Below are 12,034 nucleotides of genomic sequence, written 5' to 3'. Positions count from 1 at the left end.
TGGATGAGTTCCTGTGTGACCTACTCTAGGTGGTCCCGCTCTGGCAGGTGGGTTGGACTAGATGATCTTTCGAGGTCCCTTCCAACCCTTATGATTCTATGATAAATACAATTTAAAAAAAAAATATTACTTGTATTCTAAACACGTGAAAAAAATAAGCTAATAAGATTTGACATGAGGAGCACCATGGTATCCAACTTTTTTAGTCTCCGTTAAAATAGCTGTTAGAGATTTTATTTATAAATAGTATTTTCTCATTTTGCTACAGTCTAACAAAATCTAGCCAATGTTGCTGCTCTGAGTATCAGATAAATGCTTTTCTTGTCATAGAACTGTATTACATCAGTGGTAATGTATTTTTAAGATGTCATTAGAAGCTACTCAGATGCACAGTTAACTGTCACAATGAGTAATTTTCCTCAATTCATAAATTTAAAGGGCCATTGCACCTCTTGTATATTTCATCAAGAATCTCCGAGGCTGGTATAAACTAACAGTTACAAAGGCTTTACAGGTCATGGCATAGCCCATCTTCTGCCAGTTAACAAGACTGGCCCATGGGTCGGTGGGGCTTTTTCCATCCCAGCAGCACAGGCACAAGGAGCTACTGTGGCTTCGTTTACAGCCTTAAAACAGTAACTCGTCACTACATCGCTCTCTTCTCATTCGGATCATCTTTTGCTTCGTGATTTCACCGTTATTCCTACTTCCACCCCAGTTAGGGCTGACGTCGGGAAATGTACCAACAGGGCCTATGGTTTTCTTTGTGAAGCTTAAGCTTTTCGTGATGAAAAGTTTATTCTGTTGCAACAAATGTCCTTGAGCTTGTGAGGATCTCACAGTTTAAAATAAAGAAACAAGGAAGGGGAAAAAGCTGCTGAATACAACACAATACAGCCCCGGGATGCGCGGGGGCTGAGAAGGAAGACGATGCGATCGGAGCTGGCGCGGAGCTGCCTCCCGCCGCGGCCCCCGCTCCGAAGCGCCCTGGGGAAGGGCGGGCGGGCGGGCGGCCAGAGCGCAGCCCCGCCGCGGCTCCCGCCGCTCGCAGCCGCCTCCTCGGACACGTTAAAAGTTTTGCGGTGGCTGCGGAGGATGAGGCAGAGATTAGCGGACCGTGTGCTCGAGCAGCAGCACCTGCTGACAGTTGCCTCCCCCAGGGCGAAGCGAGGCCGGGCCGGGCCGGGCCGGGCCGGGCCGAGCCGAGCCAGCCGCCCGCCCGCCTCCCCCCCCCAGTCCCTCCCCTCCCCGGCCGCGCCTCACACCCCGCCGCCGCTGCCGTCGCCCGGCGGTTATTAGGAACTGCCGCCGGTGGGGAGCGGCCGTCGCCGGGAAGATGGCGAGTCAGAGTCTCCGCCTGCTGCTTCTCGGTTACTTGGGGGTCCTGAGCTGTAAGTGGCCGCGTCCGTTTCCCGCGGAGCGGGTGCTTGAAGGCTGTCGCGTACCGCTCGCTCCGGCGGTGGCCCTGCGGCCGCTGGGCTTCCTTAGCCGCGGGGTGCGGTCCCGCCTAAGGCTGCGTTGAGGGGAAAGGACTCGGCCCCGGGGCTGCCGGCTCGCCCTTCCCCGGCCGCCGCCCCGGCCCTGCCCTGCCGCGCCCCGCTGAGAGCCGCCCCCGCGGCGGCGCTGCCCGGCCCGGGGTGTCTGCAGACTGGGCGAGGGGAGTCGCAGCGGCAGGTCACTTCAACCTCCCGTGCCGCCGGGGCGAGAGGAGCCGAGTCCGCGCTCCAACAGGGAATCGCGAGCGATCGCACCCTTCGCTGCTACCGAGGGAGTGCGCGCTGATAATTTCCATGTGTCTCGTGTTTTCACACAGCTGTAACCTCTTTAAGCCGGGCCTGTTCCAGCACAAGGCAGTGGCGTTCTGAACGCACTTACATTCCCAGTATATTTATGGCCCTATTGTCTAAGCCGTTAGAAATAAAAGGGGAGTGTGGAAGTAAAAATAAGTTGCCAAAAGCTGCCTCATCCCGAAAACACATGGGGGAAAAAAAGAAAAAACTCAGCAAAACCCCAGATCATGGGGTGACACACCTGTGAAGAAGCAGTGAGTCAATATACAGCATTAACAGTACCAGTTGTGTGTTCAGGCTGTCACTTGGTGACACACACACACATCTTAGTATGCTCTTGTTGTATGCTACTTCTTGTGTTGTTGGTATTGTAAGGAAAGAGTCTGTCCGTGGCATTAATGGCTCAAAAAGAATTATGTAGTGCAGCCTTGCAACGAAGAGTCTGTCTGCGGCCAGCCTGGGATGGTTCTCAGTCTGTTCTGGATGTGGCACTGAGGCTGTGTATGTTTTGTAGTTTCCTTTTCATTCCTCCTTGCCCAACAGAACTTGTGTGGAAGCTCTTTTTGTAGCGGAGGGTTGAGTCCTATCAAGGAAAGGCTTGAAATGATGAGTGGTCTGTTAGGTCTCTGATTTGGCGGCATTTTTCTTTCCCTTTCTCTTTGTTCCAGTGAGCCCTTGTAGGAAATTTTGGGCTGTTAGATAAGCAGCTAGCGCAGCATTTCTAATTCCTATAGTAAATAATAATAAGACTTATTTTCTTTGCTTTTTTTCTTTTTTCCTTCATTTGTTGATAGTTGCATGGGTATATCTGAGCCCATAAGGCTGCTGTGGGGGTTTTTTTGGTGACAAGTTTCCATGTATTCAGGCTGCTTAGCTTTCTGGTTAGTTGTGTCTGTTAGTGATGCTGGCTTTGACTAGTGAGGAAATGATAGAGGGTGGTTTGGAAGCAGTACAGCATATCAAAGTCTGGTGCCTACATTGTTGTCAGACTTGCTCATTTCTTTTCCTCTTCCTGTCCCAATTCCCAAGAAATGCCAGGTGGGGAGAAAGTTTACCAGCAAGATGCTGATAAGAAGTTGTCACATGAAGAAAGTGACTGTAGGTGGGTGTGGAAATGCTGATTGTTTGTGTGATCCAGAGGAAATCCAGGCAGAAATCCAGGCAATTGGGAGTCTGCTGCTGCTCTTAAGACTGCAGTATGTTCACATGAACAGTAAGACTGACATCGAAGTCAGATATATGGGCTTCTCAGTCTCTTATGTGGGACCCACATGCTCTGGAGATAACGGTGAATGGGCTGAAACTAATGAGGAAAAGCGGGTAGTAGTTGATACTTGAACTGTGTGAGAATTGTAGTGTGGAGCAGGCATAGACAACTTAGTAGTTTAGCTACAGAAATTAGGAGCTATATAAGTTAAATAGAGAACATCAGTGTAGCCAAGAACAATGTTGAGGTATGTGAGGTTTGGATTTTTTTTCAGTGAGAACTTACTAAGAAGTATTAGTGACCCTCAAAAATAGTGGGTTTTTTGTGAGTTAAACTTTCTCTTTGACCTTTAATTTAGGGGAAAGTAAGGGAGTTGGAGGTCATCAGTCATATTCTCTGTCAGCATGAGCTCCTGAAACTCTGGCATCTTTTGAAACTTTCCAAATAACGTCAAAGAAAGACTTGTGAGTTCTGACGGCAAAACAATTAGTAAGTATACAGAAATTAATGTTGTTAAATATCATGGCTGCTCTGGAGGAGATTGTATTTACAGATGATTTGGCCCTTTTGTGAGCCTTCTAGGTGTGATTTTTACTTGCATTACTGTACATTAGAAATTAAACTTGCAGGTGCTGGAAGCAAATCCAGTAAAATGTGGCTGTGTGAGGACAATGCAGAGGCAATAAATAGTCTTGCATAAACATGATGGAGTTCACTGGTGTAGTTTGAGCAATAAATAAGGTGAGATTTTGTTTCCTTGTTTTGGTTGGAGCTTTTTCACTTTAAAACAAACATTCCTTAGTGCTCAGGAGTCTTTCAGCCACGTACAAAAGGCTTTTTTGGTCTAGAACCTCTGTATCTTCACTCCTGCCCCTGACAAGAATTTGTAAAGCGTGACAGCAATGGCTATAGAAATTTACAGTGAAAGTCTTTGTGTTTTTTCTGATTATATGTTAGTGTATAACTCATGTACTCAAAACTGAGAATACTGTCAACTCCCAGTCTTCTGCCGAACCCTCTTTGTTTACTGGGTTAACTTGATAGGGACTTACTGTGATCTCTAAATTGGAGTGTTTGTTTAGGTGAGATGGGGTGTCTTATATAAGACTGTGTACTTCTCTAGTAACACCTGTACAACATAATACTATAAGCCAGACTACCTATTTTTTGGAGAGGAAGTGGGGAGATGTCAAAGGAAAATTTCTCCTCTTGCTGTTTTGAGAAGCAACATTTCTTTGCTAGAGTTTGCTAGTGGTCTGCAAACCTGCATAGACTCTTGGGTACCATAACAGAGACTGTGAGATGAGAGCAAACATCTTAAATATAAGCAAGTAAATGAAAGTTAACAACAGAAAAGCAATGTTTTTTTTCTAATGTTCAACCTAACTTTTTTTTGCACTGCACAAGATACCTGAATGCTTCTAAAATGACAGAATTGAGAATTGGTGTGGAAGCCCTTCTTATCTTTAAAAGGAGGATGTGCTCCTCCCTCTATCTTGTTATAACCTTCATAATTTTACCCTTTTGGTTAGATCCTCATGGCTCAGAGGAAATTTCAGCTGTGAGTTATTTGCACTTCTCTCAGAAATCATGATCTTTGCTGCATTTGACCAAGTCATGCTATTTCACTTTAAACCTCGGCCTGCTACTTGAAAGAAGACAGAAGCAGTGCTGTTCTGTGGCAAGGGCTTTGTCTCTCTCCTCTTTCTCCATCTGAGAGGAAGCAGAGAGAGCTGATCCCTGGCTGGCCCTGTGGTGTCCTTAGTTCAGGTTACTGGCCTCACAGCCTACTACTGGATGTACAAAACTAAAAACTGAGTTACTGTTTGCTCAGTGTTAACACTGCAACAATTCTTTGGTCATGTCAAAGAACATATATTTTCAGTAACTGTGGCTACTGTAGGGGATCTGGCATTAATAATGGGAGAACTACCGCTGTAATTAGCAGATGTGATTGAGCCTGGACAAGCTCTTCTTTGTGTAATTCAATTAAATAGATGAGATGTTTTTGCAATTGTTTCCTGTATTATACCTGTGTTTCCTACTGCAGGCTGTTTTGGCAGCAACATGGTAGCTACAGGGTTCTGCTGTAGAAACCGATGACATCACAGATGACTAGGTCAGAACTCGCAAGTAGTTGAACATTGACTTCACCTTTTCTCTTCAGCTGACTGACTTCACAAAACGTGTAGGATCTTTTGTGACCTAAAGCTACCAAACTTGTCTGTGACCACTAACTGACCCCTACTATTATTGAGGGGTGGGTGCAGACCTATTTTTAAAGTGAGTTAAAAATGATAGACATAGACAAGGCTTTTAACTGTTCTGCACAGGGTGCCCCAAGTGCTTCAACTTCTCAAATGCTTGTAGTCACCAGAGAGAAGTCCTCAAGTATGGGAGAATCTTCTTGTACAAGTGATAATAAGAAAATTAATAAGCAGTGGGTTGGAGATGGGTTTTCTTTCTTCCTCCAACAATCAAATAATAGTGATACTTTTTCACAAAGATGAACAATGACATCCATGCGGGGCTTCTGCAGCAGCAGTGAGCAAGCTCCCTGTTTTGGACAGGAGTGTACGTTTGTGTTGTCAGTACTTTCGGAGGGGTGGGAACAGCTAGTAATTTAATTCTGAAACTGAGATTGAAAAGTTTACATATGGGATGATCTACTTAGAGTCCATTAAAACTCAAAATGTCATCTTTGTCGTGGTGTGCTTCTGAAGACAGTCAGTTTATCATTGGTTCCCTGCAGTTGTTTGGAAACGTTTTTCTTAAAAGTAAGACTTACTTTCCCTCAGCAATGCTAGAGGTGACTCCAGTGTAAATGCTTACATAAAGGAAGATTACTGAGAAATGTTCACACAGCTAGAAATGTCCACGTTGCAATATAAATATCTTGTAAATCAAAACAATTGAAGCACAAGGCAGACATTCCTATTTGTCATTGCAGAATTTTTTGCCAGGGCCATATGGAATTGTTAAATTAAGGTTCCCTTGAAGTTGTACAATGATATCAAACAAAAAAGAATTTGCTCAAAATACTATCCCTGTGGATGTATACAATGAATTACCTTAGTGTTGTTTTTTCTTGTTTTTCTGGTTGCTTTTCTTTTTCTCCGTCCTAGTAACCTTGTGGCAGTATTACATATATGTAGGAAAATAGATGGTTTACAAGTTCTTACTTTCTAGTTTAGTAGGTAATTTAGAATGGAGCGAGCACTTTAAAGGGAAATGTTATTTGGAAGCTGAAAGGCAATTTATTTGCCAGAAGTTAATTCTATTCCAACTAGCTCACCTTCCTGCTCCCCTCTCCTGCCCCCAGCAATGTTGTAAAGCTACCTTTGTTACAGTTTTACTTTCTGGCATGTATTTTTCCATCCCCAGTACTTTTTAAAGAACCATCAGTTTAACAAAATATTTCTTCAGAAAATTCTGTATATGATTGTGCTGTAATTTTACCACAGGAAGCTTAAAGCAAATATTATGGTGTCTTGTAAACAAGACAAATGATTGATTTTCCTTCATCTAAATGCTGGGGTTTTTTTAGAGAAATGAATATGTATTTCAAAGAATGGGACAGCAAGTAAGTCTGGAGGAGCATTTGGATGTTTGCCAGTGCTTGTGCTCACCTGCATTTCCAAAGCCACTTTATTTTGGAGGACTCCGATGAGTTATGTCACATCCTGTGCTCACAGTATATCATTGAGCACTCAAATGCTTATATAAAATTTATTGAACCAGGCAGAAGGTGAGCTTGGCAGCTGAACATCTGGTCCTGTTCACTTGTCACTTTCCAACACACAGTGGGAGGTGAAGGAGCTGGAAGAAGAAAATAGCCATTTCTGACCAACAGCAAGTCATAGCAGTGGTAGTTTTTGAACCACTAATAAGTCTGTAACCCCTACTGGTTAATAGGAATTAAAGTTTGCATCCAGTTTCTCGCAAAGTTTATTTGCAGAGGGAACAATGACAAAAAACTGGCAATAAGCCTTTTTGGACATGCTTTCTTACAAGTTCAAAACTTACCAGTTTTCAGTAAGAGATAGGAAAATGAAACTTGCATTGAAATAGCTAAAACTAGATCCTGGCTGTTTTAAAAAGAAATAGGTAGACTTGAGCTGGAAAGAACAGACCCTACAGGTGTGCAGTTTCAACAGATATATTTACTTTCGTTTTGATTGACTTCTTAAGAGTTGAACATGCTCTCAAGAATCGCTGTCCAAATCACTGGATCAGACTCAAAGGAAAACAAAGCGTATTATTGTCTGGATGGAAGGTGATGTATTAAAGGGTTTAGTACCAAATAACATTTACAATAGGGGCTATATTTATTGTTAGCAAACAGTACATAGTGCTTAGAGGTAATGATGGAGCATGCGTTCTTGAGAAGTGAGTTTTGCTCAAATTGATATAATAAACTGAAATGATTGTGTAGTCTATCTCAGTCTGCAGAAAGTGCCCAGTATGAACTAGGAGAAATTCTTGGGGGTAGTATTCTAAGGACTTGTGTGTGTTGGCTAGAGCTGGATTAGAATTGGAGAGATGTTTGTGCTTAGCATACTTGTAAACATACAAGCAAATGATATGCAGAAAACTAGAGTTTGAATATGTATTATGTGCTTTAGACAGCAGTTTAGCACTTGAATGTACAGTACTTAACTCCAGGAGGCCCTGGTTAATAACTGAAGCCTTCTGGTAGCTCTACTGGCGAAAAATGAGTAAAAACGCATATTCTGGTATATCTGTATAGTGTTTAGATGTGTTTAAGTGAGTCTTATGGCTAGCTTTTGTGCTTCAGTACCTCTTCATTTCTATGAATTGGTCTGAAGAAGTAAATATCAATTTTTTGCCCCTTGACTATTAGGCTGCATAAACTCATTTTACATGCCTCCTCCAGTCTTCAAGCTAGTCAACCACAAAGGTGAGAAATCCTATCTTAAACTCTTGGCTTCTTCTTTGTGACTCTCATTTTATGTACCTTTGTGCCAAGTTGAGTGATATTTCAAGGAGTGTGACAGGGCTTTGATGCAGCCTTGACGCTGTTCAGATTGGTGGTGATGAGCACTTCTGAAACTGAGGTTCAAGCAAGCTGTCCCATGTATTTAATAGTGAAGGACTATGTATTTGGGGAGGCCACTTTCCTGCGTAAATACAGAAAAATCTGAGATGGCACAGTGGCAGGGGATGAGAAATAATGGCTTTGGGGTTCCAGGACTCATGGGGGATTACTGGCTGGGAGCCCATGCAGCTCTGACTTGAGGCAGTGCTCAGTGGCACTGGCTGGGGCATTCCGAGCTGCTGTTTTCATGCTATAGAGCTTTACTGGGTCCAGTTTATTGGTATTGGGGTGTTGAGCTCGCTTGAGAGCCTGAATGTTTTTTAAAAATGTACATTATTGGGAAAATCAGGCCCTCCTGAGAATAAAGCACTTAGCTGAACCATACTGTATGAAAGCGGAGTGTGTGTTAATGAACTCTTTAAGTTGTACAAATTAATTCTAAACAAATACATGCTTTCTGTAACAAATGTGACATGATTGAAGACTTTAAATGCTGAATTAAACAAATTTTAATGTGATGTCTTGCCAATTAAGATGTTATGTCAAGATTTGGAAAGGGGTATAAATTTTAGTAACTTAGATAATGCATGTATTTCATTGTTTGAGACAGAAGATTATAACTAATCCTTAGTTTATACTGCACATAAACAACTCCAGCGTCTTTCAGATGTTCAGAACTCCTAACTGTACAAATAGTGAAATGGAGGACCTTTAAAACCAAAGTAGGAGGGTATCAATGAAGACATCACTGATGCTTAGCACTGTTCAGAAACAAAAATACATGCTAAATGATGCTGGTTTGAGTTCTGTTGTCTTGTTGGTTTGTGGTGTGTGTTTTGTGCCCCTGTCTAAAGAACAAACGTGTATCATATGTTTGTCCTTGGTAAGTGAGGAAATGATGTATCTTTTTCTTTCTTTCTCCTCCTATGTCCACATAAAGGCTAATTAAAAGATCACTTGTAACCGTGCTTAGATGTTGGAAGAGTTTCTACAGTAAAGGTCTTTGCCCTCTGAGAGGACTTAGTACTTCTCCATTTAGAGGTCAGTAAATATTTTAGGTAAAAGGTAAATGTAGGGTTTTTTTTAGTCACTGTTCTGAGTATTCTTTGTATCTTTCAATGGATGTCATTGTTGCCTTCTGTTCACCAACATAATGGTCCTCTCTGGTGTAATATGATTTACTGATACACAAGAGTATTATAATAATTTGAGAGGATCCTAAAAGGAAAATGGGTATTTCAATATTGGAATAGACGACTACAGCATATGAAACTGTAGAAGAGAGGGATGATTAGGACAGACAGGTAGTAGCAAGGGCTCATAAGATTTTTAAGATTATGATGTTGTAGTGTTAGAGCAACTAGTAAAGCAAACAAATTCAGATTCAAACAATGTGGAAGTATGCTTAGACATCAAGAAGTGACCTTTTATGTTATGTTACTGTATGCTACTTGCCGATACAGTCTGAGGCTTTCACTTTTTTTTCCACTTTTCTAAATGAAACTTATATTCTGGACATCAACTAGCACTGTTTGAATCAAATTATACAGAAGTCTTCTGAAATGTATTGAGCATAAAAAGTAATTGTGATTCTTCTCTTTCTATATGTTAGTTTTAAATGTTGTTGAAATGATGGCACAGGGGTACTTCTAGAAGTTTACTTATTGAAGTCAAGTGCTGTAAGTACATAATGTTCTAGGTGATAAGTCATTCAGGGAAGCTGTTTATCAGCAGGGAATTGGCACTATATGTAGATAGATTAACTAAAAAATTGGGTTTCAGCTCTACTTTTCCCCTGTCACTGTATACTCTATTTCTTATTTCAATCATGTTCCAATTCAATCTCTAGCTGAGTCCTCGAAACTGTAGCAATCCACATGCAGTTGCTGTTCACTCCCCAGCTGTGTTCAAATTCAAGGGAGAGGAAACTGTGCTACAAAAGTTTTGCCCAGTCACCAAAAAGTGTAGTGACTTTCTAACATAAATAGCTGCTGGGAGAATGCACTGACTTTTGTGAGAGAAGAATGAAGTAATGTCTCTTTGTAAGCATTTAAACTTATTTAAAGTTTATTCAAAGCTTTTGAAAGCTATGTAAACAGAGAAAGAGGAGGGGGATGGCTTTCAGGTCCAGAACATTTTTCTTGAGTCAAAGCAAACTAAATGTCTTCTATGGAACATCAAAACTGAACAGAAGTCTTTTTCTTACCTTTTTAAACTAGTCTTCAGTCATAGACTCATAGAATCATAGAATGGTAGGGGTTGGAAGGGACCTTTTAGAGATCATCTAGTCCACCCCCCGGAAGAAGCAGGTTCACCCAGGCCAGGTCGCATAGAAACATGTCCAGGAGGGTCTTGAAGACCTCCAAGGAAGGAGACTCTATAACCCCTCTGGGCATAAAAAAGTCACAGAAAAATTGTTTTCTCATGAAAAGTTAATAAAACGCTTAAGACAGATACTTAGTCTTCTTGTAAAATGATAGAACCTGAAACAATATCTATATTACAAAATCTGCTAAGCCCAAAAGTTTACATTTCGCTTTGTAAAGCTGGAAATGAGTCAATAGTTAGGATCAGACTAGCATTTGATAAGCTCTGAACGCAACTAGTTTTAACTTCATCTGATTTTGGAGGTAGGCAGAATTTAACTTGGATCTTATTGGCATCTTTAACAGTTGATCATACACGTCAGTGTATGCTCCCCTTGCCTCCAAAGCAAAAGAACAGCTTGGTGGTGGAACAGTTAATTTACCCATCATCTGAAACTAAATTATCTCATGTTGGATGAATACAAAGAAGAAAGGGACAAATTGTAACTAGAGAGAATGACAATCAAAATAACAGTGTAGATTATGTGTCCAATGTGTTCATAAAGAAGCTGCCTGGAGTCCTAGTAACCCTGTTCATAGGTATACTATTTAAAATGTGATATCCAGTGTAGATACGTTAGTAACTTAAACACCTTCAGTTTTGAGATGCAACTAATCCTCTGGAAACCAGAAATATAAATCTTCCACATCATATTGCTGTTAAGGCTGAAATCATTCACCTATATGTTGCATTTGAATCCCTAATAACTTTATGGACCCCTGCCGAAATTTTTTACATGAAAATGTGGTGTGAAAGGTGATCATTTTAGATAGTTGGTTGTGGTGACTGAAGGGTAGATGGTCCATGTTCTTTAGCTGCCTCTGCCATGGGATGAAAAATGTATGCTGGATGGACAGATAGTATCCAAGGAAGCTCCTATGGCTGAACTTTGAAGACCTTATTTTGTGTTTGGATTCTATGTGATCACAGCATTTATGCTGATGTACATCTGCCTGTATAATGTCACCATAGGTGTTGGCCTGTTGTTGAGTCATCATTCCCAAAAAGTGATTCCTAAATTCAAATCGGTTGACCTGAGTTGAAGGAGCACAAGCACCTTCAAAGTGGTCTTATTTATCCTTTTTTTCTAAAGGAAACTTTAGTTTAAGGAATAATAGTGTCATGCAAGTTTCTAGAGCATCAATGTCTCAGTGGTTATAAAGGCAATACAGGCAGAAGTAAGCAAAGCAGATGGCAAAACAATAGTTATAGCAGAATGCATGCCTGTCGGGGGGTCCTAGTTTCATGGAATGTGTTCTATTGACTGTAACAAGTATTCTAGAAATGTAACATGGTTTTTGATATTCTACAGTGCATATAAGATAGAATGTTCCAGATACAGCCATTTTAATCATCAGACTTTTAATCACCAATTGTGCTTGAGAAGGTAGTGACGCAGGGGGCTGAATCCTTAATAAAGTATGGTTTATTTTTTTTAAAGAGTATGTACGTAATAAGTTTAAAAGAAAATTATTCTAAAATTCTCAGCTCTGTGTTCCTGGTACTATTTCTGTGTCTGAACTGTCACAGATGGACTGCTTAATTCTGACAGGTTTGTCTTCCATACAAATCATTCTGTCTCCTGGATTATGTTTTGTTGTAGTATTATAG

General features: G+C 41.3%; 1 protein-coding gene across 4 annotated transcripts in view; it reads left to right on the top strand.

Moving 5' to 3' along the window:
• Positions 1-1,276: 1,276 nt before the first annotated feature.
• Positions 1,277-12,034, top strand: part of JAM2 (junctional adhesion molecule 2) — a 36,593-nt gene continuing 25,835 nt past the window's right edge. Inside the window, exons 1-2 of one of the 4 annotated variants that reach the window (XM_061988659.1) lie at positions 1,302-1,391; positions 3,356-3,486. Coding sequence is in view for 1 of the 4 variants with exons in the window: in XM_061988657.1 (XP_061844641.1) it covers positions 1,337-1,391 (55 nt within the window). In the remaining 3 variants the exon portion in view is untranslated. Of the gene's footprint in view, positions 1,392-3,070; positions 3,245-3,355; positions 3,487-12,034 lie in introns of those variants that run through there. The other 3 variants (XM_061988658.1, XM_061988657.1, XM_061988660.1) reach the window with 3 other exon arrangements.

This window comes from Colius striatus, chromosome 1, assembly GCF_028858725.1.
Source record: "Colius striatus isolate bColStr4 chromosome 1, bColStr4.1.hap1, whole genome shotgun sequence".
NCBI lineage: Eukaryota > Metazoa > Chordata > Aves > Coliiformes > Coliidae > Colius > Colius striatus.
Note: the sequence above shows the minus strand (reverse complement) of the source record. Positions and strands in the feature narration are given on the sequence as shown.